This window comes from Amphiura filiformis, chromosome 4 (assembly GCF_039555335.1).
Source record: "Amphiura filiformis chromosome 4, Afil_fr2py, whole genome shotgun sequence".
Lineage (NCBI taxonomy): Eukaryota > Metazoa > Echinodermata > Ophiuroidea > Amphilepidida > Amphiuridae > Amphiura > Amphiura filiformis.
Window position 1 is genome coordinate 19,006,962 of NC_092631.1, and position 27,421 is coordinate 19,034,382.

A 27,421-nucleotide genomic window follows, 5' to 3' on the forward strand; every position below is an offset into this window, starting at 1 on the left:
ATGTTCACTATATTTAGAACATTTTAAGATAACACAAAGGACCCAGCAAACACAAAACCATTTACAGAAAATGTTTAGATATCGGGTTATATAATAGGTATAAAAAAACTTTTAATAACATTAAAAAAAACATATTTGAACACTTAATGCAAAACACTGGAAACAGAAGTGTTGACAAAATATTTTGCAAAAAAGTTTGCTCAAAATATATAACCCGATATTTAGATGTTATTTTGAACGTTTAAAAACATTTTTGTGTTTGCCGTGAGGTTTAATTTTTGTCATATACACTAAGCCAAAAAAGAAAATTTTCACAAGGTCATATCTTACAAACATCACCATAAAATGAACAAAAATTGCACACAGGATTACTTCAATACTCTACTCTAAACACATGTCAGTAACCAAGCAGTTGTCCAACTGACACAACAGTAAAATGCACTGACACGGAACAGCGTCCGGGATCACATTCACAGGCGAATAATTGGATCCCAGCCAAAGAAATCTGTTGCGCTGTGAATGTGGTCCAGGAAGGTGTTGCATGTCAGTGCATTTTGCTGTTGTGTCAGTTGCACAACTGCATTGTTAGTGACATGTGTTTAGAGTAGAGTATTGAGGCAATCCTGTGTGTAATTTTGGTTAATTTTGATAGACAGGATTTTAAGATATGACCTTGTGAAAAATTATAAGTTTCTTTTTTGGCTTAGTGTACATATCAATACTTTCGTTCCCTTTTACACAAGGCTGTGTTTCCACTAGATTTATTCATAGAAAATAGTGTAAGAAACGGAGTCTTTTTATATTTTTATCTCCTGACATACAGGGAAAATTAAGAATAAATTGGGTGTCGAAACGAAAAGCATTAAACTGTGCCAAATATCTTCTGTTTGAATGAAAGTGTGTAAAATCAGTAAAACAGTACGGGAACGTTCAAGGGTATAGTAGGCATTGTTGGTCGAAGCAGCCAAAACTTGATTTCTATCTAATCAATATAATTTTGAAAAATAACTCTTTGATGTTTTGCAAAAGTTCATTCTACAAATCATATACTTTGAAAACTTGCTTGTTTTATTGTTGTTAATGGAGTTATGTACGTTTTACAAAAGTGTTTTTGTTCCAGCCCTCCTTACAACATAACCGAAACACCTACAAAGGTATATCTGTGATATTTGAATTCTTCTATACACTCGCTATGAATTGATCAATGCAATTTTTTTTTCCAAAGCTCACTACCATTTGCAAGATGCTGTGAACTAACAAATCGCAACAGTTTTAAAAAGTTGCTAACCTTATATGGTCAATTCCAGCGAAAGCGGACAAAATTCTCTCTATGTTAACTTTCCACTTAATAATAAAGGAAATCACGTTATTGATGGAGCATATCATGTCACGTCCAATGTGCTCTCTTTGTGCATATAGGCCTTTACTAGCAAGTCATACCAGGGGACAAGTTATGATGGCTTAAATGAATTGGCGTTACCCACGAATTCAAAGATAAAGCACCATATATGTCATTGAATGTCCTTCAATCAACATGAAATTATTACCGTTAGAAAGACGTTTGCATGATCTCTCATCATATGTAAAACGATTGAATTCCACCAAAGTTTGTGGACTCTAGAGGCCATTAAGTCAATTTGGCTAATAATTTTGTTACCCGCGTGTCAAAAATAAAATGATCGTTCTGAAAAATGTTAAGTGAATATGCCATAAATGACTATATCATGAAACGAAGTTTCGTTCTATAATTCTGAGGTCCAAGTGATTATGTTATGCAAATACGTTTTACCCATAAAATTCCATAAAATCAAATTTGACGTTACCCACGTATCAACTGTTACCCACGAGTCCAGCAAATATAATTGCCATAACTTAAATTAACATTTAATGACTTTGGACACTGAATTTAGTTTGACAAGCGCTTAAAATTGTAAATCGTAAAAATACGTTCACCGTTTTAAAAAAGAATCTACGACGGTTTAAACTTTTGTTACCCACGAATCCCGAATAGATGCTAACCTTGAAAAACAAGGAGATTGTTTATTTTAAGTTTAAATCAGCACATATTCAAGCTATGGGTATGCTATAATTTTTACAGTACTTACAGTTTATGCACCTAAGAAACGCAAACCCCAAACGGCACTATAGTACTTATAGCTTTACCCACGAATTCGGCGTTACCCACGAATCCAAGGATTTACTCGTAAATTATATGTTTCTTATGCATCTTAACATTTTGAAAACATGCGAAATAGGTTCCAAAACAGTCCTGTTTAATAGCGTCCTCTTGAAGGTATACTGTAGCTGTATCATGAAGTTTTGATTGATTATCCTAAATTACCATTTTTGGGTAAAAATGCAATTGGTTAGAGAAACGGAATCATTGAAACACAATGGAGGAATAACCGCATGATGGTTTCCAACCTTCTGTAATATTTTCTATTTTGCCGCTTATCAATACATACCTTCAAGTATGTGTTACCCACGAACATTTTGGTTACCCACGAATCCCTACTTAAATTATAGTTAACAATGTATTGATAGTGTTTTTAGTTCATAGGAACTGTCAAACACGAGTTAATAGAATATTGCTGCATGAAAATATGGAATGATTTTACTAAAATAATAATATAAAACTGTTTGCTCTGTCTATTTGAATTTGGCAACTTCATTATTTATTATTTTATACCCAAAATGCCATAATGATCCATTCTAAATATTCCATGTAGTCTGTATTTTGATTAAAAATCATTTTAGTGCAATTGCAGCCTGAATTATTCACATACGGAAAAGTATTTTTTATTTTTATTAAAAAAATTTATTAGGAATTGCTATTTTCCAGACGCTGTTACCCACGAATCCATTCGAGATCCTCATCCTGCGACTAGATACAAAATCTAACTTTATATTTAAATGAAGCATTTATTCTAATCTTTCGAAATAATACAGTAATGTTAAATGACAGCCACTTTTGAAAGAGTTCGAAGAATTGACACAATCTTAACTGTACACCTGGTTCTTTCTTAAAATTTGTAATAACCAAAATATTTCTTTGTAGATATATGTAATAAAATTCTATTTTACGTTCAAAGTCTTCACCGATTTCTAGTGTATATGAGTAACACATAAAATATTGAAAGATATTAAAGAAAGTGAAATTTTATGGCGTACAACAGGTGAAAAAGGCTTGAATTCGTGGGTAACATGCATATGCGCATTTAACACTTTATTTGGTCTAGCAAGAAAAGTTATTTTTCAATCCGATGGCACTTCCACCTGATGATTCACTAGATATGATCGTCTCGTCTAGAATTGAAAAGGAAAACATTTTCAAAATGGCCCCCAGAGAGAATTTTGGCCCGCTTTGGCTGGAATTGACCATATATGTAAATCATTTTTCAAGTTCCAAATTAAAATGTTCAAAGGGGTGTGGGAGCAAAGACTATTTAGCAGCCGAGGGGCGGGGAGGGCACGCATTTTTTGGCACGACGTTTGGAAATTTTACCCCGAGGGCTCACTCATAATTATTGCACAGCCCCTGTATAGGACATAATCATATCAAATGCTTCGTACTAAACAATAATAATTATTTATTTGTATTGAATTAAACAAAGTGACCTGTAAACCCCACAGAAACAAAATGAGATACGTTCAGATAAGCTCTGTCTCACTATCTATCTAATCAACCGGCGGTGATTTACAAACGTTTTGGCTATATGCAATGCTGTATAGACTTGTCAATGTACGTTTGGCCTAAAAATATAGAACATTAATGTCTTTTATTCTAAGAATCTCTTTAAAACCTCCCACACAAAATGAGATAAGTTCAGATAGATAAGCTCTGTTTTACTATCTAATCATATGTATTATATCAGCCTGTGGTGATTACAAACGTTTTGGCTATATTCAATTTTGTACAGACTTGTCAATGTACGTTTGGCCAAAAAATATAGAACAATAATGTCTTTTATTGTAAGAATCTCTTAAAAAACCTCCCACACAATATTTCAAAAAAGCGGAAAAGGGAAATGCTGATTTGCATAAAACATGCATGCCATTTTGGTTTTTATGCAAATGAGCAGTTTCTCCCTACTTCCTTCTACTCCTATCTTTATGTTGTTGAGGAGGTGTTAGATTGACGTTCCAATTTTGTCCAAGTTTGACATACCTGCGACATACCGTTTTTGATCAAATGTTGTTGGTGGTCAGTTCTTTGGCCACAGCGAAGAGGACAAAAGTTAAACTCCGATTTAAACACAAATGTCTCGCATTGCTCGTCATGTAAAACAAGTCAAAGACGCAATCGCTTGTACTGTCAAATATGCTCCGTTATTGATGAAATTGGGCAATAAAGATCAATTACCGTACAGGCTATACATATATGGACCATTACCTATTTTTGATGTTTCCTAGGTAACGAGACATCCTACATGGTTACAACTATTCCTTTTTTGACTTGTTTTTACAGGACGAGCAATTTGAGACAATTTGTTTTCATTGAAATAGGATTTTGCCGCTGTGTAGCCAAAACAAATGACCAACCCTCAAGATATGACCCTTTTGTTTTAATATCTTGAACGATATGTCGCAGGTAGGTCAAACTATACTTAACTGAATCCGTGACATGAGAGGAATAATCCGATTTGAGCAACTTTGAAATTTTACCACTGTATTGACCTTTGACCGGAGTATAAGTTGGTTTGGTAGAGTTCAACATTTTGAAATTTGACTGAGTAAAAATGGGGAAATGTTCCATAATGCTACCCCTACTTCTCAAGTTAGCAACTCCACTACCATCAATATTTAACTACATCAAATAACCAATTAGAGTACTTTGCTTTCTGGTGATGCTCTAGACTCTAGATGGTCCAAACAAGATACCCGAGTGTGTTTATGCCCCTGGTGTATGCCGACTTTTCACATGTTGTTCCTACTGATTTCTCTCAATATAGGGAGTTTATACAGAAAGAAATGTCAAAAAGTAAGGATTAGGTATAGTCGAAGCATGCTGATAATTATGTGAAAAACACCAATATTCAAGAGGTTATTAGTTGGTTAAATTAATCACGTTTAATAAATTCTGCTACAAAGGGCCCTGGACGATGTGCGATATAATTAAGGCCTTTCAGTGAAAGAGGTGGCGAATCAGTTGGTTTCTTGATTGTAAACTGGTGAAGCAGGTGAGTGAAGAAGATGTGAAGCTCCATCTTGGCAAGATGTTCTCCGGGACACATGCGAAGACCTGCGTAATCAATCAAAGTTACAAATCGTTATACTCATTTTTTTCCGTGACACATTAAAAAATGATTATCTATGAGGCAGACGTGTACATACCGACCGGGCGGCTCTAAATACCGGGACAAAAAGGCTCTAAATACCGGGACAAGATTATACCGGGACAACATTACCCGGACAATATAAGTGTGCTCTTTCATTTAATGGCATACAATTTGAAAAAAAAAAATATTGTAAGGATCACTTGAAGTTTTGACTTTTAAAACCTATATTTTGGTCCAAAATTGTGCGTGAATGGGATGTTTCAACAGATTGCCACATACGCTTTGCTATAAACATTGAATTGCGTCATCTGTTGACGTAATGAAAAAAAAGTATTTTTAGCGGGAAGTGTTAGCTTTAGTTCTGATTGGATGAAGGGAACACTTGAGGTTTTGACAAAAAACAATCCCAGATGCCCTATTTTCCACTGCACTATTCACCAGCCATATAGAAACTCACGCAGTTCTTATGATACTATGCACTCAACCGTGTAGCGTAAACACAGACAGTGTTCTCCATAAGGTACTGCTGCTTGAACGAAATTGTGTCGAGGTAGAAACTGTACATAGATGCGTTTATAACAGAATCGTTTTGTATTCAAACCTTTCCGTATGTATGTGAATATGATGTATGGTTAGCTGTATGTGCATGGGTTCGGTTCAGGTTTAGGGTTTGCTTCGATCGATACAGCGGATCTTATTTCATATTCGACCTAAAAATCATATTTTTGACATAGCGAAACTTCGACACAGCAAATTTTCGACATAGAGAGTCAGTGGCGTACCGTGGCCGCCCCAACCCCGGGGGGCTAAAGGAAATTAAATTTTGCCGCCCCTTCCTCAACAGCCCGAAAAGGTTGACCCAATTTTTGTCTCGGTCGTTTGAAAAGTGAAGAGCAAAAAAAAAAAAAAAGGGTTACAGGCGCAAGCGCCCTAAAAGCAGCACATTTTCATGTAGGGGCCTATAGTACCATTTTTTCAAAAAATTTCATGCTTTTTCAAATTTTTCCGCCCTTTTTCATTTACTAATTCTTTTTGCCGCCCCTTCGTTTTTGCCGCCCCTGTTTTTGCCGCCTCTTCTTCTTCCCCCGCCCCTTCATTTTGGCCGCCCCCTGCTTTTACCCCGGGAGGCTGGCGCCCCCAAAGCCCCCCCTCCCCAAATACGCGCATGAGAGTTATATCCGTAAAGCAATGTGAGGATTTACGCAATATACGAAAGACACCGCGCCCATATATTTATTTATTTTGATTATTTACCTGTCGAAAAGGAATCAATTCTTCCTTTGTTTGCAATACTCCGTCTTCATCCAAGAATCGTTCCGGGTTGAATTCATCCGGATTTGGCCACAATTCTGGATTGTAATGAATGGCCATTAAATTGGTCACGACTACGGTTCCTTTAGGAATCGCATATGGCCCTAGGGTGGTGTCTTCCCCACACACGTGTTGGACTCCAAATGAGACAACGGATCCCATTCTATGAGCTTCAAGAAGAGTTGCACATGTATAGGGCAAGTCCTTCTCATCTGCTAGTCTTGGTAAGCGATTTCTACCCACTACTGAATCTAGTTCTTGGTGAATGCGATCTTGAATCTTTGGAAAAGCCATCATATACAATATCGCCCAACGTAACGTAGACGCTACGGTGTCAGTACCAGCCGAAAAGAAGGCTCTTACAGTCGCTATGAGATTGCTGTCATTGAGGAAAGAATCGTGGTTTAATTTTTTATTCTTTTTCATCTCGTCAAGATACACATCGATGAAGTCATTCGGCTCATTTTCGACATGGACATTTTTATGATCGTTCACAATATCCTTTATGAATTGCAATGAGCTATTCAGGGTTCCTTTTACAGCGCTGTAAGCAGAAGGTTGTAGGTACTTTCCAAATGAAAAGGCCTGATACAGACCAAAGTTTTTGGTATTCCCACGTAGCAAAACCATCAGGCGCTTAAAGCTAGGGTCAGAATACTCAAATCGCTTTCCGAAGACGACTGAACAAATGACGTTGGCTGCTGCATTGTTAGTAAAATGGCCGGGATCAAAGGCTTTGCCTTCAAGGCTGCTGATCTCGTTTGCTAAACATTTGACTTCTTCAGAGATGTTTGCTTCAAAACTTCTCTTACCTACTCCAAAGCTGCGCAAAGTTTTCAGGGCAAATCGTCTCTGCTCTTTCCACGAATTTCCCGAAGACATAAAGCCTGTAAAATAATAAAAGAAAATGCAAACTATTGTCAGACTTTGTGAATACAGATTTGGTACGTCGGAAACGGTTAAAAACTGAAGCCAAAAGTTTAGTAAGCATCATATTGTAGGTTTGTATTACCCCATAAAATGTTTTAAGATGCAGTTGTGCAACTGCTTACTCAGGATAAATATTTTTTTCCTTTCCTATTTTAGCTCCCTGATATGCCTTGGGACTTCAAACAATAAAACATGTTTTGTTTTACATGAAAATAGAAAGGGAAAGTGTTGCTATACATAGGCCTGTCATATGTATGAAAGAACAACTCAAATTCATCCTCTGTGTCTATTGAGCATGTGAAAAATAGCATGTATGAGAGAATCAACCCAAGTCCATGATTTGAGTCTTGTAACACATTGATTGAAATCCAGTATGTATAAAAGTCCACTTGTAACACATTCATTGCTGGAGAGTGACTTTTGAAAAAAAATGGGTTTAATCAAGGAAAGTGTGTGGTTTATATTACATGGCAGAATGCTTATCAACATTATACATAACTGTGTGCTTTATTTTGTATTATCTTACTAGTGGTAATCTCATTGCAACATTATTGTCTTAGTATATGATTCAAAAAACATCCCAAGTCCAGAATTTAAAATGAACCCCACGAAGTCCCTGAAATGCTAATCGTCATACCTAATACAGTTTAACCCACCCATTTGCACGTACAACTTACCATATTGACCAGGTAAATCTAACTGAAGGAATTAAAGTGATACACAGGTTTTTCTCTCAAAATCACTTCCCATGGACTTGGGTGGGTTTTGGATTCATGTATTCAAATGTTTAAGGGTAACCGTAGTTACGTCCTTATTTTAAGGAATGGATGCATCTTGACATGGAAACAATATAAAGAGTTTGTTAATAATCTTGTATATACTGTGCATATGACTGATTTGATTTTAACTTATGAACCAATTAATACGAATTAAACCAACAAATGCTCACCCGATCGAAGTCAATAACCTATGGAAAAGGGTCAATGTGAAGGCTATTCTCAACATGTGTCGGTCTTATTGTGAAAATTCACGATACCCAGTAAAACTGTACTATAGCTGCAAGCATAAGATATTGATTAAATTATTTAAACAAAAGTAAAGCAATTTAATTATTTTCAGAAATAAATCTGTAATGATTTCAACATTAGATGTGGACAACCTTTTTAATCAAAATTAAGCTTTCTTTTCAGACCGTTTCCGACGCACCAAATCTGCATTCACTTTAACTAACACATATCGTAACAACCAAAAATCTCATTCTAACCAAATAATGTTATTTTATAGCCAAGATCTATGAGAATAATCATGGGTAATTTCACTATCCTGGCAAGTAAGATAACAGAGATGTGATGGTGGAGAGAGAACCTTTTGAACGTCCCAGCTCCTACATCAGTTTGTCGTTGTTATGTTCCAGGACTACATCTTGTACATCATCTATGTTGTGCCTCAGGGCCGCATCTTATACATCATTTATCTTCGTTGTGTTTCAGGACCATATATTATGACATCGACTGATCTAAGTTGTGTCCTGGGACCACATCTTATAGGTACCCTATCTATATTGTATCCCAGTGACATATCTCATACATCATTTAGGCACAACATTTTTTTTGGTCCTATAGCGCTATCGGTGCCCGAAGAGGTGCCGATGACACTTTTGTCGTACCCTGAATATTTGTACAGTGCATTTAAATGTTTAAATTTAAATGAAAAACAATAACTCCATGCAACTCTTAATTATTATGATTGATACAATGTATTATCTCCAGGGAGCGATGTTAAGATAGTTCCGATAGTTCTATAGGACCAAATTGAACGTGGTGCCTTAGCATTGCTGTGTCCCAGGAATAAATCTTATACATACTGTGTATACTGTACCACATCTTATGCATCATTTATCATTGTTGTGTCCCTGGACCACATCTGATAGATCATCCATCTTTGTGTGTCATGGGACCATATTTTAAGGGGGCAGGGGATAGATTGACAGCAAGAAACGTTTTTTGTTTTTGTCATAATTAAGATTTTTACACATTGCCACTCATTAGTATGTTCTCCTTTTATTACCAGCATAAACAACAACAACAACAACAACAAACAGGTATTTAGGACGCTATTCACAAGGTACCATAGCGTTTACAACAAATAAATGAATTACAAAGTTCTTAAAATACAAAAGTCTTAAGATTTCCCTTGAAAATGTCTGTAGATCCAGCAGTTCGCAGTTGTCTCGGCAAAGAGTTCCAGGCATTTGCGGCGACAACTTTGAAACTTCGATCACCCACAGTGACCAATTCAGACATCGGTATAACAAGCCGATTTGTGTCCATGGCTGATCAAAGGGGCCGGGATGGAACATACACAGTGAATTGTTCAGCGATGTACTTAGGAGCTAAGTTGTTAAATGCCTTGTATGCATACAAAAGGACTTTGAACAGAATTCTCTGCTCAACAGAGCAGTGCAGTTTATGAAGAAGGGGTTTAGCTTCGACTCGACGTCCAACCGCAAACACAAGACGTGCAGCATTATTTGGCAGTAAACGATCCTTATCCCTGGCAGATAGTAAAGTGAAGACAGCATTACAATAGTCCAGCCTTGAAATAACTAGAGCACGAACTGCATGGTGACATGTTTCTTTGTCAATGAATCTACGTATGTGCCAGAGATTTTTGATGTGGAACAGGATTGTCTTGCGAAGATTGTTGACGTGAGCTGTGAGGGATAAGTTTACGTCAAGAAAACAGCCAACTTTGGTGTTTTTAGTATCAACGAGTTTTAAGTTGTAGTTAGATCCAGTAATGAAAAACTCGGATTTTGAGTCATTGAGTTTAAGGTAATTTGCTGAAAGCCATCTCCTGATTTCAGCGATGCAGTTTGTTATATTAATGAGAGTGTTTTCCATATCTTTAGGAATGCGAGGATCAAAATATGCGTAAATCTGGCAATCATCAGCATAGATGTAATATCTTAATTCGTACGAGCGCACAATTTCCCCAACAGGGTTTGAATAACAAGTAAACAAAAGAGGGCCAAGCACTGACCCTTGTGGCACACCATAACTGAGAGTGACAGGTTCTGATAACGTGCCAGATATACACACCTTCGAAGCCCAACCTTTAAGATAAGACTCAAACCATGCTTTGGCAGTACCAGTGATTGCATAGCTCTTTTCAAGACGGTCCAGTAGTATTTTGTGGTCAACAGTATCAAAAGCTGCACTCATGTCGAGAAGTACAACAAAAACAACCCGTCTTGAGTCAATATCAGATGTAATGTCAGACAGTACTTTGATCATAGCAGTCTCCGTACTGTGTAGAGCGCGGTACGCTGACTGCAGTGGATCATGGATCAGTTAGATTGTTTGAGTTGAGATGCTCAACAAGTTGGGTAGCAACACACTTCTCTATAACTTTAGCAACATAACATAAACCATAACATCCACTAGCTTTGAAAATGTAATAGTAAGTAAAAATGTTGCATGTTGAATTCCCCAAGTCCGAAGCTCCCTCGATACGCTCCATTGTTTAGCTCCCCTCCAAAGCGTACTGGTATGGTCTTGTACTTCTACAGAATTGACCAAGGTATAAATTTAAATTGTGGTCATGGGACTCCTTGACCACAAGCTGCGGACGGAATTAGATATTTCCGATATATCACTTCTTCCAGGATAGATAGACCTGGTCGACCCTGGAGGTCACAAATGGACTGGCAAGAGCAACTGCTGGTGGCGAATGGTGTTGTGAATCGCAGGAAGCGATATCGCCGTTTGGACATCTCCATTGGATCAATACGTATCAGAAATTTTTCATATGTATTTCTAAATGTGTTATGTGTTGTCAAATAAATTATGTTATTCAAAAAGCGTTGGAGTTCGACAACGAACTCTAAGTATGTTGTTTTTCAATTTGCATTTTGAACGCGTTTTCAGCCTTATAGTTTCGTTGGCCTTATACGTTACGTGACGTGTGTCCTGTACCGCCTGGGCGTTTTGCATACCAATCATTTGTAACTTACCGCCATCGATACCGAGTTCTTTCCTTATGTGAGGCACTAGTTTGTCATTTAAACGGGGATTATTGAAACCCTCCTTCACATATTTGAAGGTGTTTAAAAAAACAACCAACTTCCATCCAATCTTAATGCTGAATACCGGCCCATACCTTTTGGCTAGTATACTGAGTAGTTGAGCTGGTCCTAGCCCGGTACGATATACCGATATGACAAGATTTGGTAAATATCCAAGAAGTGGCCAACCCCATGGTCCTGGTGGTAGATCCTTAAGGCTATATAACCACCAAAATAGGAGCAGAAATGCAGTTACACAGATAAGGACAGCTGAAGTATCAATGTTGGCTAGAAATGCCATGATCGAAAACAAATACAATAGAATTGTATTTGTCAGTAGTGCTATTCAAGCGAACGTACGGTATATGACCCCGTTGTATGCAATGGTAGATTTGGTACGATAAATAGGAAGGAAAAATAACCTGTGTACACAGTTAAACTTTGTACTCAATGATTATGTTTCAAATTAAAGGTAGGTGGTCAGATTTATACGGATTGTGTTTTGTACCTCATATTAATTACACCTGTACCAAAATAATCCAATTCCCAAGTTTTGAGGTAAATAGCATTAGCCATTTTGATATTAGAATTAAAATGTGTTTCACGATGGCCCATAGAACGGTATGTGTGGTATAATAATAATATAATGGCATCAATGCGCTTTACATTGAAAACATCTTAAAATGACAAAATTTATACATTACAAACCATACAGCAAGCCTGCAAAAAGCAAAATATCAAATAAACACAATTTTAAAAAGACCCTATTATACAACTACATATTATACAAGGTAAAAATTGACAAAATAGTATAAACAATCAATGTCTGATAAAAACAGTATACCACAATTGGGGATGAGGCTATCATTTTTTCATTCATAACATCTTATACGGAATATAATTTTGGCATAAAATTTCACTGCGGTTATGAGAAAAATATTGATGCCAAAATTTCAATTTTGATAGAAAAAGTGGGGGGATGAGGCTGTTGATCGGGTCACCCATATTTAAATGAAAAAAATTGAAGACTAACACAGATTTTACTGAAGCGTCTAAGTGCTATCCAATTTGAAGACATGTCGATATAAATAAATCAACTTATTATCAATATTAGGTCGACATGTTCAGAAAAATTACCACGCCAAGTTGACAAACCAAAAATTGCATGTCGACATGGCAAGATAAATTATCACACCAAATCGAGTCAGTAAAAGATAAATGTCAACATGACAACTTAAGGGCTGGGGTATGAACGTTTGGACAGTATTTATTTTGGGACATCAGAGCACATCAGACATATCGAATTGCATTCTGAATACGAAGAATGTCATTTTGAAATTCGCAATTTAATACACATTTTATGGCAAATCATTAAAAATTGATATTTTTGATATTTCACAGTACTTGAAGTAAACTTTATCAATCTGATAATTTATACTTAAAGTGTATGTAGGTGGGATGAAAAGCCGACGATCAATTGAAAATTTTGACCTTTCGTATTGAAGATATGGATTTTTCCCAAAACACCAAAAAAATTAGGTATTTTTGGGAAAAAATCCATATCTTCAATATGAAAGGTCAAAATTTTCAATTGACCGTCGGCTTTTCCTCCCTGCTACATACACTTTAAGAATATATCATTAGATTTATATAATTTACTTCGAGGACTGTTATATATCAAAATTTGAAAAATATCAAATTTTTATAATTTGTCATAAAATTTGTATTATATTGTGATTTTCAAAAATGTAAATTATTTGATATCAGAAAGACATGCATCGTATTCAGAATGCAATTCGATAGGTCTGAGGTGCTCTCGTGTCCCACAAAAAATACTGTCGAAACGCAATAAATGCTCATTTTAGATCCCTTAAGATAAATTATCATGCCAAGTTTACATGAAATTTGGCAATTGTCATACATTTCCAGCATGTTGTATGGGTCATACTCAGATTATTGTTCGATTTGCATCAGTAATCATCGTACTGAGTATTAGCTCTCATATGACACCAGTCATTATATTTTAATCTGTTTCATAATCATTTCATAATTAATGTCATTTGTAATAACTGCATTTTCATTTTCGCCAGTTTTGCAGAATAATATGTGACCATACACGGCGAATGAGCCGTAAATTCATCCCCGGTCAATTTTGTTTTATTTCGTGTTTAGAAAAGATATATCATAAGCTTTAAAATGGTATATTATTTGACTTCAAACGATATCCAGAAGCGGGGTTATGGTTTGTTGAACTTTGCTTCTTCAACAAAATTGTAGCTTTTTTTCGTTTCTACATGTGTCTCTTTTTTCCACATTGCTGGCAATAAATATCAAACGTTCATATTTGGCGGTCATTTCAAATCATCCCCAAGTCAACGAGATTCAAGAAAGTTCTCTCATTGTTAATTGTTGGTTATACATACAATGCCGGGCAACCCACCACTTGAACAGGATTTAGCCAAAGCAACCAAAGACCAGAGCTATTAAAAATTCTATAACCATCTAATGTAGAATAGGATTATTGATTAGTGTTTGACTATCAAAATGAGATAGATGTCGCGTCAGTACAGAAGTACCAATGAATACGACCTTCATGCACATTTTACACTGTAACCCAGTATACAATTTAGGAAATTTACGGCTCATTCGTGCTGTACGGTCACATATTGCTTAATTCCCTTCAAGTCCTAAAAATGTTGATGTTCAAAGACGTCCCATTTCCACCGAAGTTTATTGGCAAGTCTCAGACCCATGATCTAGTGTATATTCTTGCCCAAAACTAGCCATATGCATCATGTACTTTCGCTGTTCTCGGACGTTATTAACATAATGTCTTTACTGTAATTTAACAGGCCCACCTTGGACAGTGATTTGGCAGGGTCCCTAGTCTATTGTTTTTATGATAATGTTGTTAAATAAACCAAGTATATGTTATCATTTTCACACATGTATTTGAATGGGGCTTCAACTTCGTCAATACTGCTATTTTCTTCGGGGGGTTTGCCAAATTTTTTCAATCCTAAATACCAAATGCCAATTTGAATGACTTATCCTTCACTTTTAAGCAATTATAAACAATTTTGTTTTTTACAATCGCGCTGGGATCACTGAATGAGACTTTAAGGGTTAGGGTTAGGGCTAGATTCAGCTTAAAGAACATAATTTCATATTCGACATAACAATATTCAGCTGAATATTATTTTTGACATAGCAAACCTTCGACATAGAGGGTTATACACGTAAAACAATGTGAGGTTTTACGCTATAGGCCTATATGAAAGACAGCGCGCCGTTACACTAGACTTTTTTTTATTTATTTCGATCAAAATAGACTATTTACCTGTTGAAAAGGACTCAATTTATTTGCAATACTCCGTCTTAGCAACTCAAATACCATCAATAAACAGTAATACCCGTATTTAGAAACTAATAATGGTAACCTATTTGAGACTACTTGCTATCTGGTGATATTCTAGAGGGTCCAAATAAAGTACCCAATTTGTTTTTGAATACCTTCTTTTCACTATACTGATATCTCTATAAGTTATACAGTAAGAACTACGATCGTCCTACGAGGGTAACCAGTTTACAAGAAATATGGTGTCGCGTGGACGATCAAACTATATACGAGCGTAATCAGTTTACCCGGAGTAGGGCCGAGTGAACAACGAAAATACGAGGGTAACCAGTTTATTCAGAATTATGGTACCGAGTGGACGATCACACTGGAATAAGTAGCTGCATATGCGAACCAGTTTACCCGGGGTAGAATGTCGACTGAGCAATCAAACTACGAGCCCAGCAAACACAAAAACGTTTTTGAAACGTTTTAAATGGGTTTTGGTTTAGGTAAAAACGTGTTAATAACATTAAAATGTCGGGTTATATAAAGGTCACGAAATCGTTTTAAAACGTTTTGTATGAAAACACACTACAACAATATTTTTAAAATGTTTTCGAAATGTCATTGTAAACTATTTTTGCAAACATTTTTGGCCAAATATTGTGTCAACACTTAAATAACATTTTGTTAAAATATTTGCACCCAGCAAACACAGAAATGTTCTTAAAATGTTTTTACAAAACGTTTTAATAACATTTAAATGTCGGGTTATATAAAGGTCGTGAAAACATTTTTAAAACGTTATTGTAAATATTTTGGGCAAACATTTTTTTGCAAAATATTTTTTCAACCCCAAAATAACATTCTGTTTAGAATGATTTGTAATACCCTTTATATAACCCGACATTTAAATGTTTTCTGTAAAACATTTGTGTTTGCTGTGCAGTAAATTACCAACAAATGTTATTTAATGTTATGAAAACGTTTTATACCATTAATGTACCCTTTATATAACCCGACATTTTCTGACACCCATTTATAACCTTTTGCGAATCATGTCGAAAACGTTTTGTGTTTGCTGGGAGGGTATGGATGGCGGATACCCCCTAAAGACGCCTATAATATGCCTTATCTTAGACATGTCAAAGATGCAATCTTAAACGTCCAAGATGTAATCTTAAACGTCCAAGATGCAATCTTAGACATCCAAGATGTAATCTTGGCAGTCTTGTCCATAATTAGGCCTACTGAAAACTAATGGGTACCAATCATTTTGATAAGGAAAAATAACAACAGCCTTGGTCGATTTGCCTGTACATTTATATATAAATATAAGCTTTTTGATCACAATTTCTGAGATCATAATCTCAAATCAAACATAAGGCTTAGACCTCAGCTGAGTATACAATCTGAACTTTGAGATTTTATTTGATATCGACTTCTAAAGACGTCTACACTCGGTTTCAGAGTGGAACGGCAGTCCCTTGCTCAGATTGACGCGAGCGCCCTGTTAATGAGCGACATACGCGGAACTTTGTTTGCGCCGACCAACGTTTTGACGCGTAATCGGCCAATCAGATTACCGCGTCTGTTGTTATGATTGTCAGACGATTGAATCAGCCAATCAGAACCCCACTTCCGTGTATACGCTGTGCACGCTCTCAAATTTTATTTCTGTGACAAAAACTGTAGTCTGTAGTCAGTTCAGTTTATTGTCAACTATGTCGAAAGCAGAAATAATAGCATTCACTATGAAGAGCAATTCTTAATTTGATTGCATCTGTTTCGAGTTAGGAATTCTGTTGTGAACCGGACATCTATGAAGTAATGCTTGGTGATTAAAATTTAATGAATTTTAAAGAAAATAGCTTCGAATAGTACCACGTTCTTTGTGCATGTTTTTTTAACGATAAAAATTTCATATAATGGTTCGGTTCAAATCTTTAGTATTGTATAACAATGGGCTATTCCACTTGAAAACTATACACCCCTTCTCAATTGACTAGGCTCCGGGATTAGGATTTCTTTTCATAAATCATAGGACCTAGAGGCCATGATATAGGCCTATTAAACCTACACCCATATTCGGTATGCGGAAACCTTCACAGTCCGGGCGGCGCTTGCACTCGCATCGCAATAAAACAAGCAAAGTTCGCTAAACTGGCGCCTGCTTCAATTGCCAACCTTTATCGAGGGGCGAGTTTGAGGTTTCATGATCATTTATTACCTATACCATTTTCACCCCGATATGGCAGTGACGTCAACGCGTTGAAGCAGCTGTTTCGCTCGCGCATCTATGCGGCGTCTTTAAGCGCGTGCGTATGTACACCAGCGCTTTGATCGAACTCTATAGCGAGAGAGGCTGCGCCTAATAAAATTCGTACAGTACTGACGTGACGTCACTGCCACATCAGGGTGAAAATGGTATTGAACATCGCAAACCAACCAAATTTGTCATAGGTTTGAATAGCTAGTAGAAAAATCGTGAATATAGTGTCAGAAAGTCTCACACACATCTTAGTATAGCCTTGCCGTTAATGTGATACCGAATGCAGCGCAAGTTTTGGAATATATTCGAACATTGTGTGAGCAAATATTAGGCCTAAATCATGAAAATCACTTAATCGGAATAATACCAACCAACAACGGACATTGAGACAACACTACGTGAGAAGTTTTGGGTAAGTAGAGCTTTTCCTTGTTTTAAAAAACAAGGAAAAATCAATCCTTTTTATCACAACGCGATATATTAAAAAAGTACATTTTGAGAGGTCCTACGCTGGTTATTTTAATTCTAGTTTAAAATCTGTCTGCAGTCTGATTTGGTATCTATGGTTTCATCAAAGTCTTGGGAAATAATGTGGATGGTATTTTGGTTAAAAAAACGATACTGTTAAAAATATCGGTATTTATGCAAGCGACATTTCTAGTGTGTAAAATGCATTGAAAATTGTCGGCTAAAGAGTGCATAAATTAAAGTCGCGAAGAGTAATAGCAACAATAACTATCTACATTCCAAGCGGAAACGCTTTTCAAAAACATGCCACCTTTTTTCGGGCAATCGCTGAAACCAAAATATGAAATTCCAGGCCATCTGTAAAAAAGTGCGTGTGCGTGAACTTGGGTCACCGAAACAAATGTTTATATTGGTGTCAGGCCTTTCATAGTGATACAACAATTAGCCCCCAATAATAGCTCTCATTTTAACCGTTATTTGTTAAACTGCGATTTTTACTTTTTGAGGAATTAATGAAGCAAGTCGAAGCAAACTGATAGTTATGAGAAAAAGACCAATATTCAAGAGATCATTAGTTGTAGCTTACAAAAGTCGGTAAAATCAATCACGTGTAATAAATTCCGCCACAAACGGCCGTGGACGATGTGCGATATATTAAGGCCTTTCAGTGAAAGAGGGGCTGAATCGGCTGGTTTCTTGATTGTAAACTGGTGAGGCAGGTGAGTGAAGAAGATGTGAAGCTCCATCTTGGCAAGATGTTCTCCGGGACACATGCGAAGACCTGCGTAATCAATCAAAGGTACAAATCGTTATACTCATTCTTTTTCCGTGACACATAAATGATTATCTATGAGGCAGATGTGTATCATCAAAATTGTTATGACCCCCACCCTATTTTCTTTCCAAGTAATTTATGACCCCCCGCCCCCCCACCGTATATTTGGGAACCCCTCCCCCTGTTCTCTACAACTGCTGCTTGAACGAAATTTTGTGCTAGGGTGAATCGATGTATATAGAAACTGTGCATAGATGCGTTTAAACTGAATCGTTTAAACCTTTCCATATGTATGTGAATATGAAATAAGGTTAGCTGTAGGGTATGGGTTCGGTTCATGTTTAGGGTTACCTTCGATATAAATCTTATTTCATATTCGACATGAAAAAAATCTTTTGACATAGCGAACCTTCGACACAGCAAAATGTCGACATAGAGAGCTATACCCGTAAAGCAATGTGAGCATTTACGCTATATACGAATGACACGGCGCCTATATTTATTTCGATAGACTATTTACCTGTCGAAAAAGGAATCAATTCTTCATTTGTTTGCAATACTCCCTCTTCATCCAAGAATCGCTCCGGGTTGAATTCATCCGGATTTGGCCACAATTCTGGATTGTAATGAATGGCCATTAAATTGGCCACGACTACGGTTCCTTTAGGAATGGCATACGGCCCAAGGATAGTGTCTTCCCCACACACGTGTGGGACTCCAAATGAGACAACGGATCCCATTCTTTGAGCTTCAAGAAGAGTTGCACATGTATAGGGCAAGTCCTTCTCATCTGCTAGTCCTTCTCATCTGCTGCGTTGTGAGTCAAATGGCCGGGATCAAAGGCTTTGCCTTCGAGGTTGCTGATCTCATTTGCTAAACATCTGACTTCTTCAGAGATGTTTGCTTCAAAATGTCTTTTACCTACTCCAAAGCTGCGCAAAGTTGTCAGGGCAAATCGTCTCTGCTCTTTCCACGAATTTCCCGAAGACATAAAGCCTGTGAAAAAAATAAAAGAAAATGCAAAACTATTGTCAGCCTTTGTCTTTGTGATGCCACGGCTCGGCCTGGGACAACGCAGACTAGCAATAAAGGCACAAGGATCCAGCAAACACAAAACGTTTTACAGAAAAAGTTTAAATGTCAGTTATATAAAGGGTATAATACGTTTTAATAACATTCAAAAAACATCGCTTTATCTTTGTTACCTCCTATGACCACTTCTGATATATTTGTCCAACATACAAAACGTTGGGATCCCTATTTTCGGGGTCCCCGTTTTTGAGATTGACCTAGGGTAATAGGTAATCTCGAAAACGGGGAACCCCTCAAAGTTCGTTTGTAGCATTTTGAAGGGGTCCACGTTTTCGAGATTACCCTAGTTCAATCGAACTGATACTACACTGTATGTTGTTTTTCAATTTGCATTTTGAACGGGTTTTCAGCCTTATAGTTTCGTTGGCATTATACGTCACGTGACGCATGTCCTGTACCGCCTGGGCATTTCGCATACTAATCATTAGTAACTTACCTCCATCAAAACCGAGTTATTTCCTTATGTGAGGAACTAGTTTGTCATTTAAACGGGGATTATTGAAACCCTGCTTCACACATTTGAAGGTGTTTAAAAAAAAACCAACTTCCATCCAATCCTAATACTGAATACCGGCCCGTACCTGTTGGCCAATATACCGAGTAGTTGAGCTGATCCTAGCCCGGTACGATATCCCGATATGACAAGATTTGGTAAATATCCAAGAAGTGGCCAACCCCATGGCAAGGGGTGACACTAACTTCACGGTTGTTCTATTATCAACGCAAACCTATGACAAATCCCGCTGGTTTGCTAGTTAGAAAATGAGGCCAGTTATCGATCGGATATGAATAATTAATTTCGATCCCTTTTAGGGTTGGAAAATAACGACGCCGTTAGTTTTGCGAACTCTGCCTGTTCAATGCGAGTAGCAAGCTTGAAAGCGCGCCAGCTAGCAGAGCTGGGAGTAATCCGGTGATGGCGCACTAGTATTTCCCATCAGGCACCAGTGACTTGTTTTTTACAGAAAGTCTACTAATTTGATATTGGAATAACCTCTCGCAATAGTAATGTCGAAATTAGGTATTGGTGTCAATAATACGACGGTAGTGAATCACTTGAATTTGATACGATATTCAGCCAGCGATTTAGCGATGAAAAAACCTTTGACCACTGACCTGACCTGAAGCACGTGAGGCGCCATATTCGTTTGTTTTTATTTCCTCGTGTGATAATAAATATAATTCAAATTTATAGTTGTCGGCCGTGAACGTAGTTTATTACTGGCCTAAGAAGTTTGTTTTTAAAAACAAGTAAATAATCATCACTCACCGTTCTATTTGATCTTGTGGATTTCCCAACACGTAATAAATTGAAACGCCACTACCGGATTGCTCTCAGGTAGTAAAGCGGGCGCACTTTCAACCTTCGAAGCTTGCCATTCACTACCGCTGGTAATATTAATTAAGTGATGTCACTGATGTGCAGCGTTTCTGGAATAGCACTTGTATCGTGCATGTATAATTTGAATGTAGCTTGCTGTATTTAATATGTGCATGCATATTACAGGAGTTTAGGCCCATTGAAAAAACAGGGTCACGATTTTACCGAAAATAGGTACCCATATCTAAGGATTGTCAGGAAAGTAAGAACCCATATCTAAGGATTTGTACTTGAAAATAGTAAAAGCAACATGTTTTTCCCCCGGGGGAAAAATAGCACGGAAAATCTTAAAGAGAGACCTATGTCTAAGGATTTGTCGTGGAAAACCTTGTACGTGAGTACCCCCGAGATAACAGTTAAGGTCCGGAAACGCTTATGATATGGAAATTTTATTCTGAACAAAAATTCTTTAATCACTAATGACGGTTTCGCCTACCATGGTCAATAATGAGTAAAATATCGGTTTAGTTTAAAAAAAAGTTTTCTTACTGTAGGCCTACATCTACAAATCTGATATATTTAATCATTATTTGGGATCCAAATAATTTGAATGTCCAACAGGGGGTGGTCACAATATTTTTGGCAGGCTGAGAGTGGAAAGCGATTTATTTACTTACTTATTTATTTATTTATTTATTTATTTATTTATTTATTTATTTATTTATTTATTTATTATAATTATTGAGGCTTGTTCAAGTAACTCACCTCTAACATTTCACGCACTCACTTGCACCGGCTCAACAAATCAATCAATCAGTTAATTAACCAATCAATCAATTCACAAACAATAAATATGAATAAATTATATGATCTTCAATTTCAATCAATAGACATATCAAACCATCAAACAGTGAATTTTGAAACAGTGAAGAGCCCTTTTTTCTAAAGAGTGTGAGTGAGTGATTAAACAAAATAAATACATGCATAATTATTTACATAAATAAACAAATAAAGAAAGAAAGAAATAAAAAAATAAATAAATAAGAAAAATGTGAACAAATGGTATCGTTGAATTGCATTCACAAAAATAAACATTGCTGACAGGAGGACTCGAACCAACGATCTTTGTATCGCCAGTCTGATGCTCTACCACTGAGCTACGACGTCGTCCAGTGGTGAGGATCTAGTTTTTAGCTTATACAGTTTTCGTCTGTGACAATGCCGCCTCGTGAAATAAATATAAGTTGTTTTTTTTTCAATTATCTTTTTTTTTTTTCAATAGAGCCGTAACATTTTGTTTAAACATTTCAATTTTTATTTTCTTTAGAGCAGAGACAAATATTTCCCCTTTTCTACAATTTGAGCCCAAAATAAGAATCTACTTCTTTTATTACTGATTTAATGTTACACGTCTCACAACAGATATTTAGCTGGTTTAGTGGTCTTGCACTGTGCTTTTTAACCGGGAGGTACCGAGATCGATTCCCACCTCTGCCTGTAATTTTTTTCAAGCCTGGGAAATAATAAGTTTATTTGGCTTCACAACGCTAAATTATTCATGACTTGCCCAACCTGGTGGTGTAAAGTGCTCCCCATAACATATGAATATTAAGCAATAGCACAATGGCTAATTTAAATAAGAATGCGTCACATGCAAATGAGGGATTGCCCTCTCCAGGAATTCTCGCTATTCGCAATAAGGGCGCCGCCAGCGGTTTGCGATGTAATCGTGATGTATCATGGGAAAAGGTCGACATCAAGTCCGCGCAATACGAATATTACCATGCTATTACATAGGAACACGTGACAATATTTTTTTAGTTTGTCAAAATAAAAGTGTTACACACAAATCGAGATTTTACATAATAATGAGATTAGAAATTTGCACATTTAATTTTTTCTCTATCGATTTGCGTGTAATACCGTTATATTGACAAACTAAAAATGTCGACCTTTATCCCATGACTTGGATACATGATACACGATTTTCCCATGATACATCACGATTACATCGCAAACCGCTGGCGGCGCCCTTATTGCGAATAGCGAGAATTGCTTCATGCCCATGGTCCTGGTGGTAGATCCTTAAGGCTACGTAGCCACCAAAATAGGAGCAAAAATGCAGTTGCACAGATAAGGACAGCTGAAGTATCAATGATGGCTAGATATGCCATGATCGAAAACAAATACAATAGAAGCCAATTTCCAGTAGTGATATTCAAGCGAACGTACGGTATATGACCCCGTTTCAATACAATGGTAGATTAGTACGATGAATAGGAAGACCTATGTACCCAAAGAGCTTTCAATAGTCATAGAGTAGCAATAGATTATGTAATGCTTTGTTCGTTTGATGCCGATTAGAGATTGCGACATGCTATTCATAAAAGTGGTACCATTGTTTCGAACAAAGGGGTTCCGCCATTAAATTGCCGATCCGGCATCATATTAACGCTCTACACAACAGGCGAGTATCACAAGTGACCACAATACAGTCATGTGTAAGGCCAGTCATGTGTAAAGTGCTACCATTGTTCTCACGTATCACAAATGTGTGCTTGTGTGGGTCTGAAATCTATAAAGGAGGGTTTAGCTGTCGATGCAATCAACTTTACCACCAAACCTGACTTTAGGCGCTTCATTAAATAATTTAAATAACGAAACAATTTCCAACGGTTTTTGACAATTTAAAAATGCAAATTACCTTTATTTTAATTAAAATTGATGAAAATTACCCGGTTTACCCGGAGTAGAATGCCGACTGAGCGATGCCGGCTGAGGATGGCGGATGCCTTCTAAAGACGCCAATAATACGCCTTATCTTGGACATCCAAGGTGCAATCTTAAACGTCCAAGATACAGTCTTAGACGTCCAAGATGCAATCTTAGACGCCCAAGATGTAATATTGGACATGGGTCTCATGTTGGGTTTTGAGGCAGTCTTGTCCATAATTAGGCCTACTGAAAACTGATGAATACCAATCATTTTGATAAGAAAAATATATACGAAATTTTGATCTGGGTCTTACTACAGCTTTGGCCGGTTTGTCTGTACATTTAGATAATAATGTTAGCTTTTGATCACAATTTCTGATAATACAGTTTTAAAGGGTTCTCTGCAGAACCTAAAAGGGTGGTTCTTTACAGAACCAAAAAGCTGTTAGAAACTTTTTGGTTCCTATTAGAACCATATATAAAGGGTTCTTTCGAGAGGGTTCCGTATACAGGACAAAAAGGTTCTAAGCCGAACTTTTTTCTAAGAGTAATACCAGTTTTATTACTATAGAATTGATTCTACCCAGAACCTTTAAAATGATTTTTTGTCAAGAAATCATATTAAAGGGTTCTCTATATAAGCTAAAAAGGTTCTCAAACCCTTCAAATTGTTCAGCTTTGTTGGTTCTACAAACCTTTTTGGTTCTATTCTGAAAGAAAAAAAATTTAAAGGGTTCTCTACAGAACCTAAAAAGGGTGGTTCCTTACAGAACCAAAAAAAAGCTGTTAGAACCTTTTTGGTTCCTATTAGGACCATGTGTCGGGAAAGGGTTCTTTCGAGAACCATTTTGGGAGATCGAGAGGGTTTGAATTTTTTTCTAAGAGTGTATTACCAATTTCCTATTAATAGTTATAATACCAGGTTACTGTATTAAAATTTTATCATATTAATAGTACGGACATGCCTACATGCCGCGAAGGATACTGACAAATTTAAATTCAGATCATAGATATTATATACCACTATGCAATAGTTTCCTTTTATTTACCGAATTGTAATAGTTATTTTCCTGCTATTATTCTGTAAATGAGCTTCACTTAAAATATTTTCATACGCGCTGCCGCTGTTTCCCTAAAAATCATAGTTCACTCAAAAACAACATTCATAAAGGAAATGACGCCTTGCCGCAGCAGCTAAGGGCTACTAATTTTTAATACAAAAGCATAAATGCTTGCACCTAAAAAATTGATTTTAATTCAAACAATTGTATATCTTACAGTGTACACAAGCATTAAACTTTAAAATATTTTTATCTCCTTTAGCTCTCATATGATAATCTATTATGTTGTATAATAAAGATCATTTTTTGCTTGCATCTATCACTGAACAATGAACAACCAGTTACACAGACGCGTTTTGTCCAAAGTTTGTTACGAACCTGTGACGAAACCTTACACCATATAATCAACTAAGAATCTGGTGCGATTTTGTCATGAAATGGTCAAATTTAACATGGACAAATCTCAAATAACAAATGGTTTTAATAAAAAGTCCACTTGAACTTCAGCTGTTGTCAAAAGGTTTAAATGACATTTAAATATCATGTTATAAAATATAAGATCATAAAAACGATAAGGGTAATATATAAAATGGTTATAAAAGTTTTTATATGAAAAATACTACAACATTTTTACAATCAAAATGTTATTGTAAAATATTTTTGTCAACAGTTTTGTAAAATATTTTATTTTGTCAACCCTATTAGAATGTTTTGCAGTAAGGTTTCAAATGTTTTTGAAAGTTATAAAAAAACGTTTTATACCCTTTCTATAACCCGACAAACGTGTTGTGTTTGTAGATGCTGTAGATTTAATCATACAAAATAAATGGTGACAAATGACTTTAGCAAGTAAAAGCCTCAATAAAAGTGCATCATTCCGGGGAACTACTCCAATGAAATTCCATAACGATGATAAGTGAATATTACGGAGTCACGTCACTTCAGGATTCACGTTTGAGCTGCTCAATGGCCCAGTCTCGAAGTTTTTTGCGATGAAACTAGAAAGTATAAATTTGAGAGAAGTTTATTAAATACATGATACTCCTCCACGTTATCATCGACTCATCATCATTATTATCATCAATAGCACTAGCCACATACATTATTCATCCTCAAAATAACCATCAGTGGAAGCGGAGGCAACAGCAGCACTATGGCACCAGCACCACCAACATTCCAGATTTAAGTCTCAATTTTCAAAAACTTTCTTTCATTTAAAACGAGCGTATTGATGTTAAAAGAAATTACTTTATTTAAAGGGAGTCTCCGGCAATCATAACATTATGCCTTATATGTTAGGAAAATATTTATCAAGCACGAATCACGTGGTTTTATTTAAAACAAACTCATACTGACCATAAAAACGAATAAAAACAGTCGGCTCACAACACGCGATATTCAAAATTCCCGCGCCGAAATTGTCTAAGTACAAATGGTTATGTGTGCTCAATTGTCATCAGCCTTCATTGTATACTGGGACGCCATTGCACTCGACAATTTCGGCGCACGGAAATTTTGAATATCGCGTGTCGAGAGACGAATGTTTATAATCATTTTTATGGTAACTATGTTTTAGATAAAACCACGTGATTAGTGCTTGATAATAATGTTTTTCTTACATATAAGGCATAATGTTGTGATTGCCGGAGATTTCCTTTAAAGAGTGTAACTAACTGGTAATGCTTACCTTCCCCGTTAGTGTCGTAGGAATTTCTGAGATGATAAAAACATACCGAGGTACCAATTCTTCAAATACCTTAATAGAATTAAAAGAAGAAATTTGCATGATCTTATAACATTGTAAATATTCCTAGCGCGTTGTGGTAAGGGCCACATGTGCCAGTGGTGGGCAAAGCATTACAATAATAAACAGTCTCTGTAGTAAATTCTATTTTGTGCGTGTGTTATGATTAAATGACCCTCCGAGGGCAGAAGTAGTACAAGTTTCACACTCTACAATCAACGAAATATGTCTTGGAACGCTTGCGTGTAAATAACCGAAAACTCTCACCCCCTCTCCCCCCGTTCAATGTTGAGAAATGCCAATGTCTTCAGCGGTTTCCCAATGTGTTCCAACATTGATTGATGGGGAGAGGGGAAGGGTAAATCATTGCTGTAGATGTCATGCTTGTTTCCAGGCAAAATATACGTCATTTCCATGATCATATAAAATTCTGCACGGGATTTCGACAGAGTGTACCAAGCGTTCCAAGGACTTTTTTCGTAGATTGTCTCTGCCGAATGCAAAATATTTCATCTAAATTTCGTTTTTGTCTCATAACTCAAAAACGGAATGTCGTATGAGCTTTACATTACACACGATTTGAGAGTGGATTATATGCTTTGGAATCATAACAAAATTGTTGATAAAGAAATTGGTTTATTTAGAAAGTGGTCACTTTAATCACCCCCTATGCTAAAATACACACATTTCGCAATTATAGCTCTAAAATGCTCTAAAATGTCGTCTTTGTCCCATAACTCAAAAACAGAATGTTGTATGAGCTTCATATTGCACAGGATTTGGAAGCAGACCATGTACTTAGGAATCATAATACAATTGTTGATAAAGAAATTGGTTGGTTCAGGGAGTGGACACTGAAACACCCCATACCCTAGCATACACGCATTTAATGAAATTTTTATACTATATCTCAAAACCGAGAAATCGTATCACGGCTCTAAGCTGCATGATTCCGAGTTGTTTAATTTATTTTTAAAATTAATATTTAAAGTTCACCTTCATAGCACTTGTCAGATAGGTGAACGAGCGTTAGAAAACAGAAAAATG

General features: G+C 36.5%; 2 protein-coding genes across 4 annotated transcripts in view; both read right to left on the minus strand.

Moving 5' to 3' along the window:
• Window positions 1–5,125: 5,125 nt before the first annotated feature.
• On the minus strand, window positions 5,126–11,891 carry LOC140150026 (cytochrome P450 2J4-like). The gene is made up of 3 exons (XM_072172031.1): window positions 11,536–11,891; window positions 6,534–7,477; window positions 5,126–5,242 (listed from the first exon to the last, which is right to left on the minus strand). Exons 1-3 carry the CDS (start codon window positions 11,885–11,887, stop codon window positions 5,126–5,128), a joined length of 1,413 nt encoding a protein of 470 aa, XP_072028132.1. The 5' UTR covers window positions 11,888–11,891.
• A 12,448-nt stretch (window positions 11,892–24,339) lies between these two features.
• The window catches only part of LOC140150646 (medium-chain acyl-CoA ligase ACSF2, mitochondrial-like), a 50,929-nt gene continuing 47,847 nt past the window's right edge, over window positions 24,340–27,421 (minus strand). Inside the window, exons 17-18 of one of the 3 annotated variants that reach the window (XM_072172712.1) lie at window positions 26,318–26,386; window positions 24,340–25,628 (exon numbers count right to left, since the gene is read on the minus strand). In XM_072172712.1, the coding sequence (XP_072028813.1) occupies window positions 25,572–25,628; window positions 26,318–26,386 (126 nt within the window). In that variant the 3' untranslated portion in view covers window positions 24,340–25,571. The remainder of the gene's footprint in view (window positions 25,629–26,317; window positions 26,387–27,421) is intronic. The other 2 variants (XM_072172711.1, XM_072172710.1) reach the window with 2 other exon arrangements.

Bases quoted from the DNA above. Each gene is read 5' to 3' on its own strand.
- LOC140150026 (XM_072172031.1), bottom strand. From the start codon at position 11,887: ATGGCATTTCTAGCCAACATTGATACTTCAGCTGTCCTTATCTGTGTA. The intron at 7,478-11,535 runs GTAAGTTACAAA...ATTATTTTACAG, and splicing joins AGAACTCGGTATCGATGGCG to GCTTTATGTCTTCGGGAAAT. The intron at 5,243-6,533 runs GTAAATAATCAA...TTGATTACGCAG, and splicing joins AATTGATTCCTTTTCGACAG to GTCTTCGCATGTGTCCCGGA.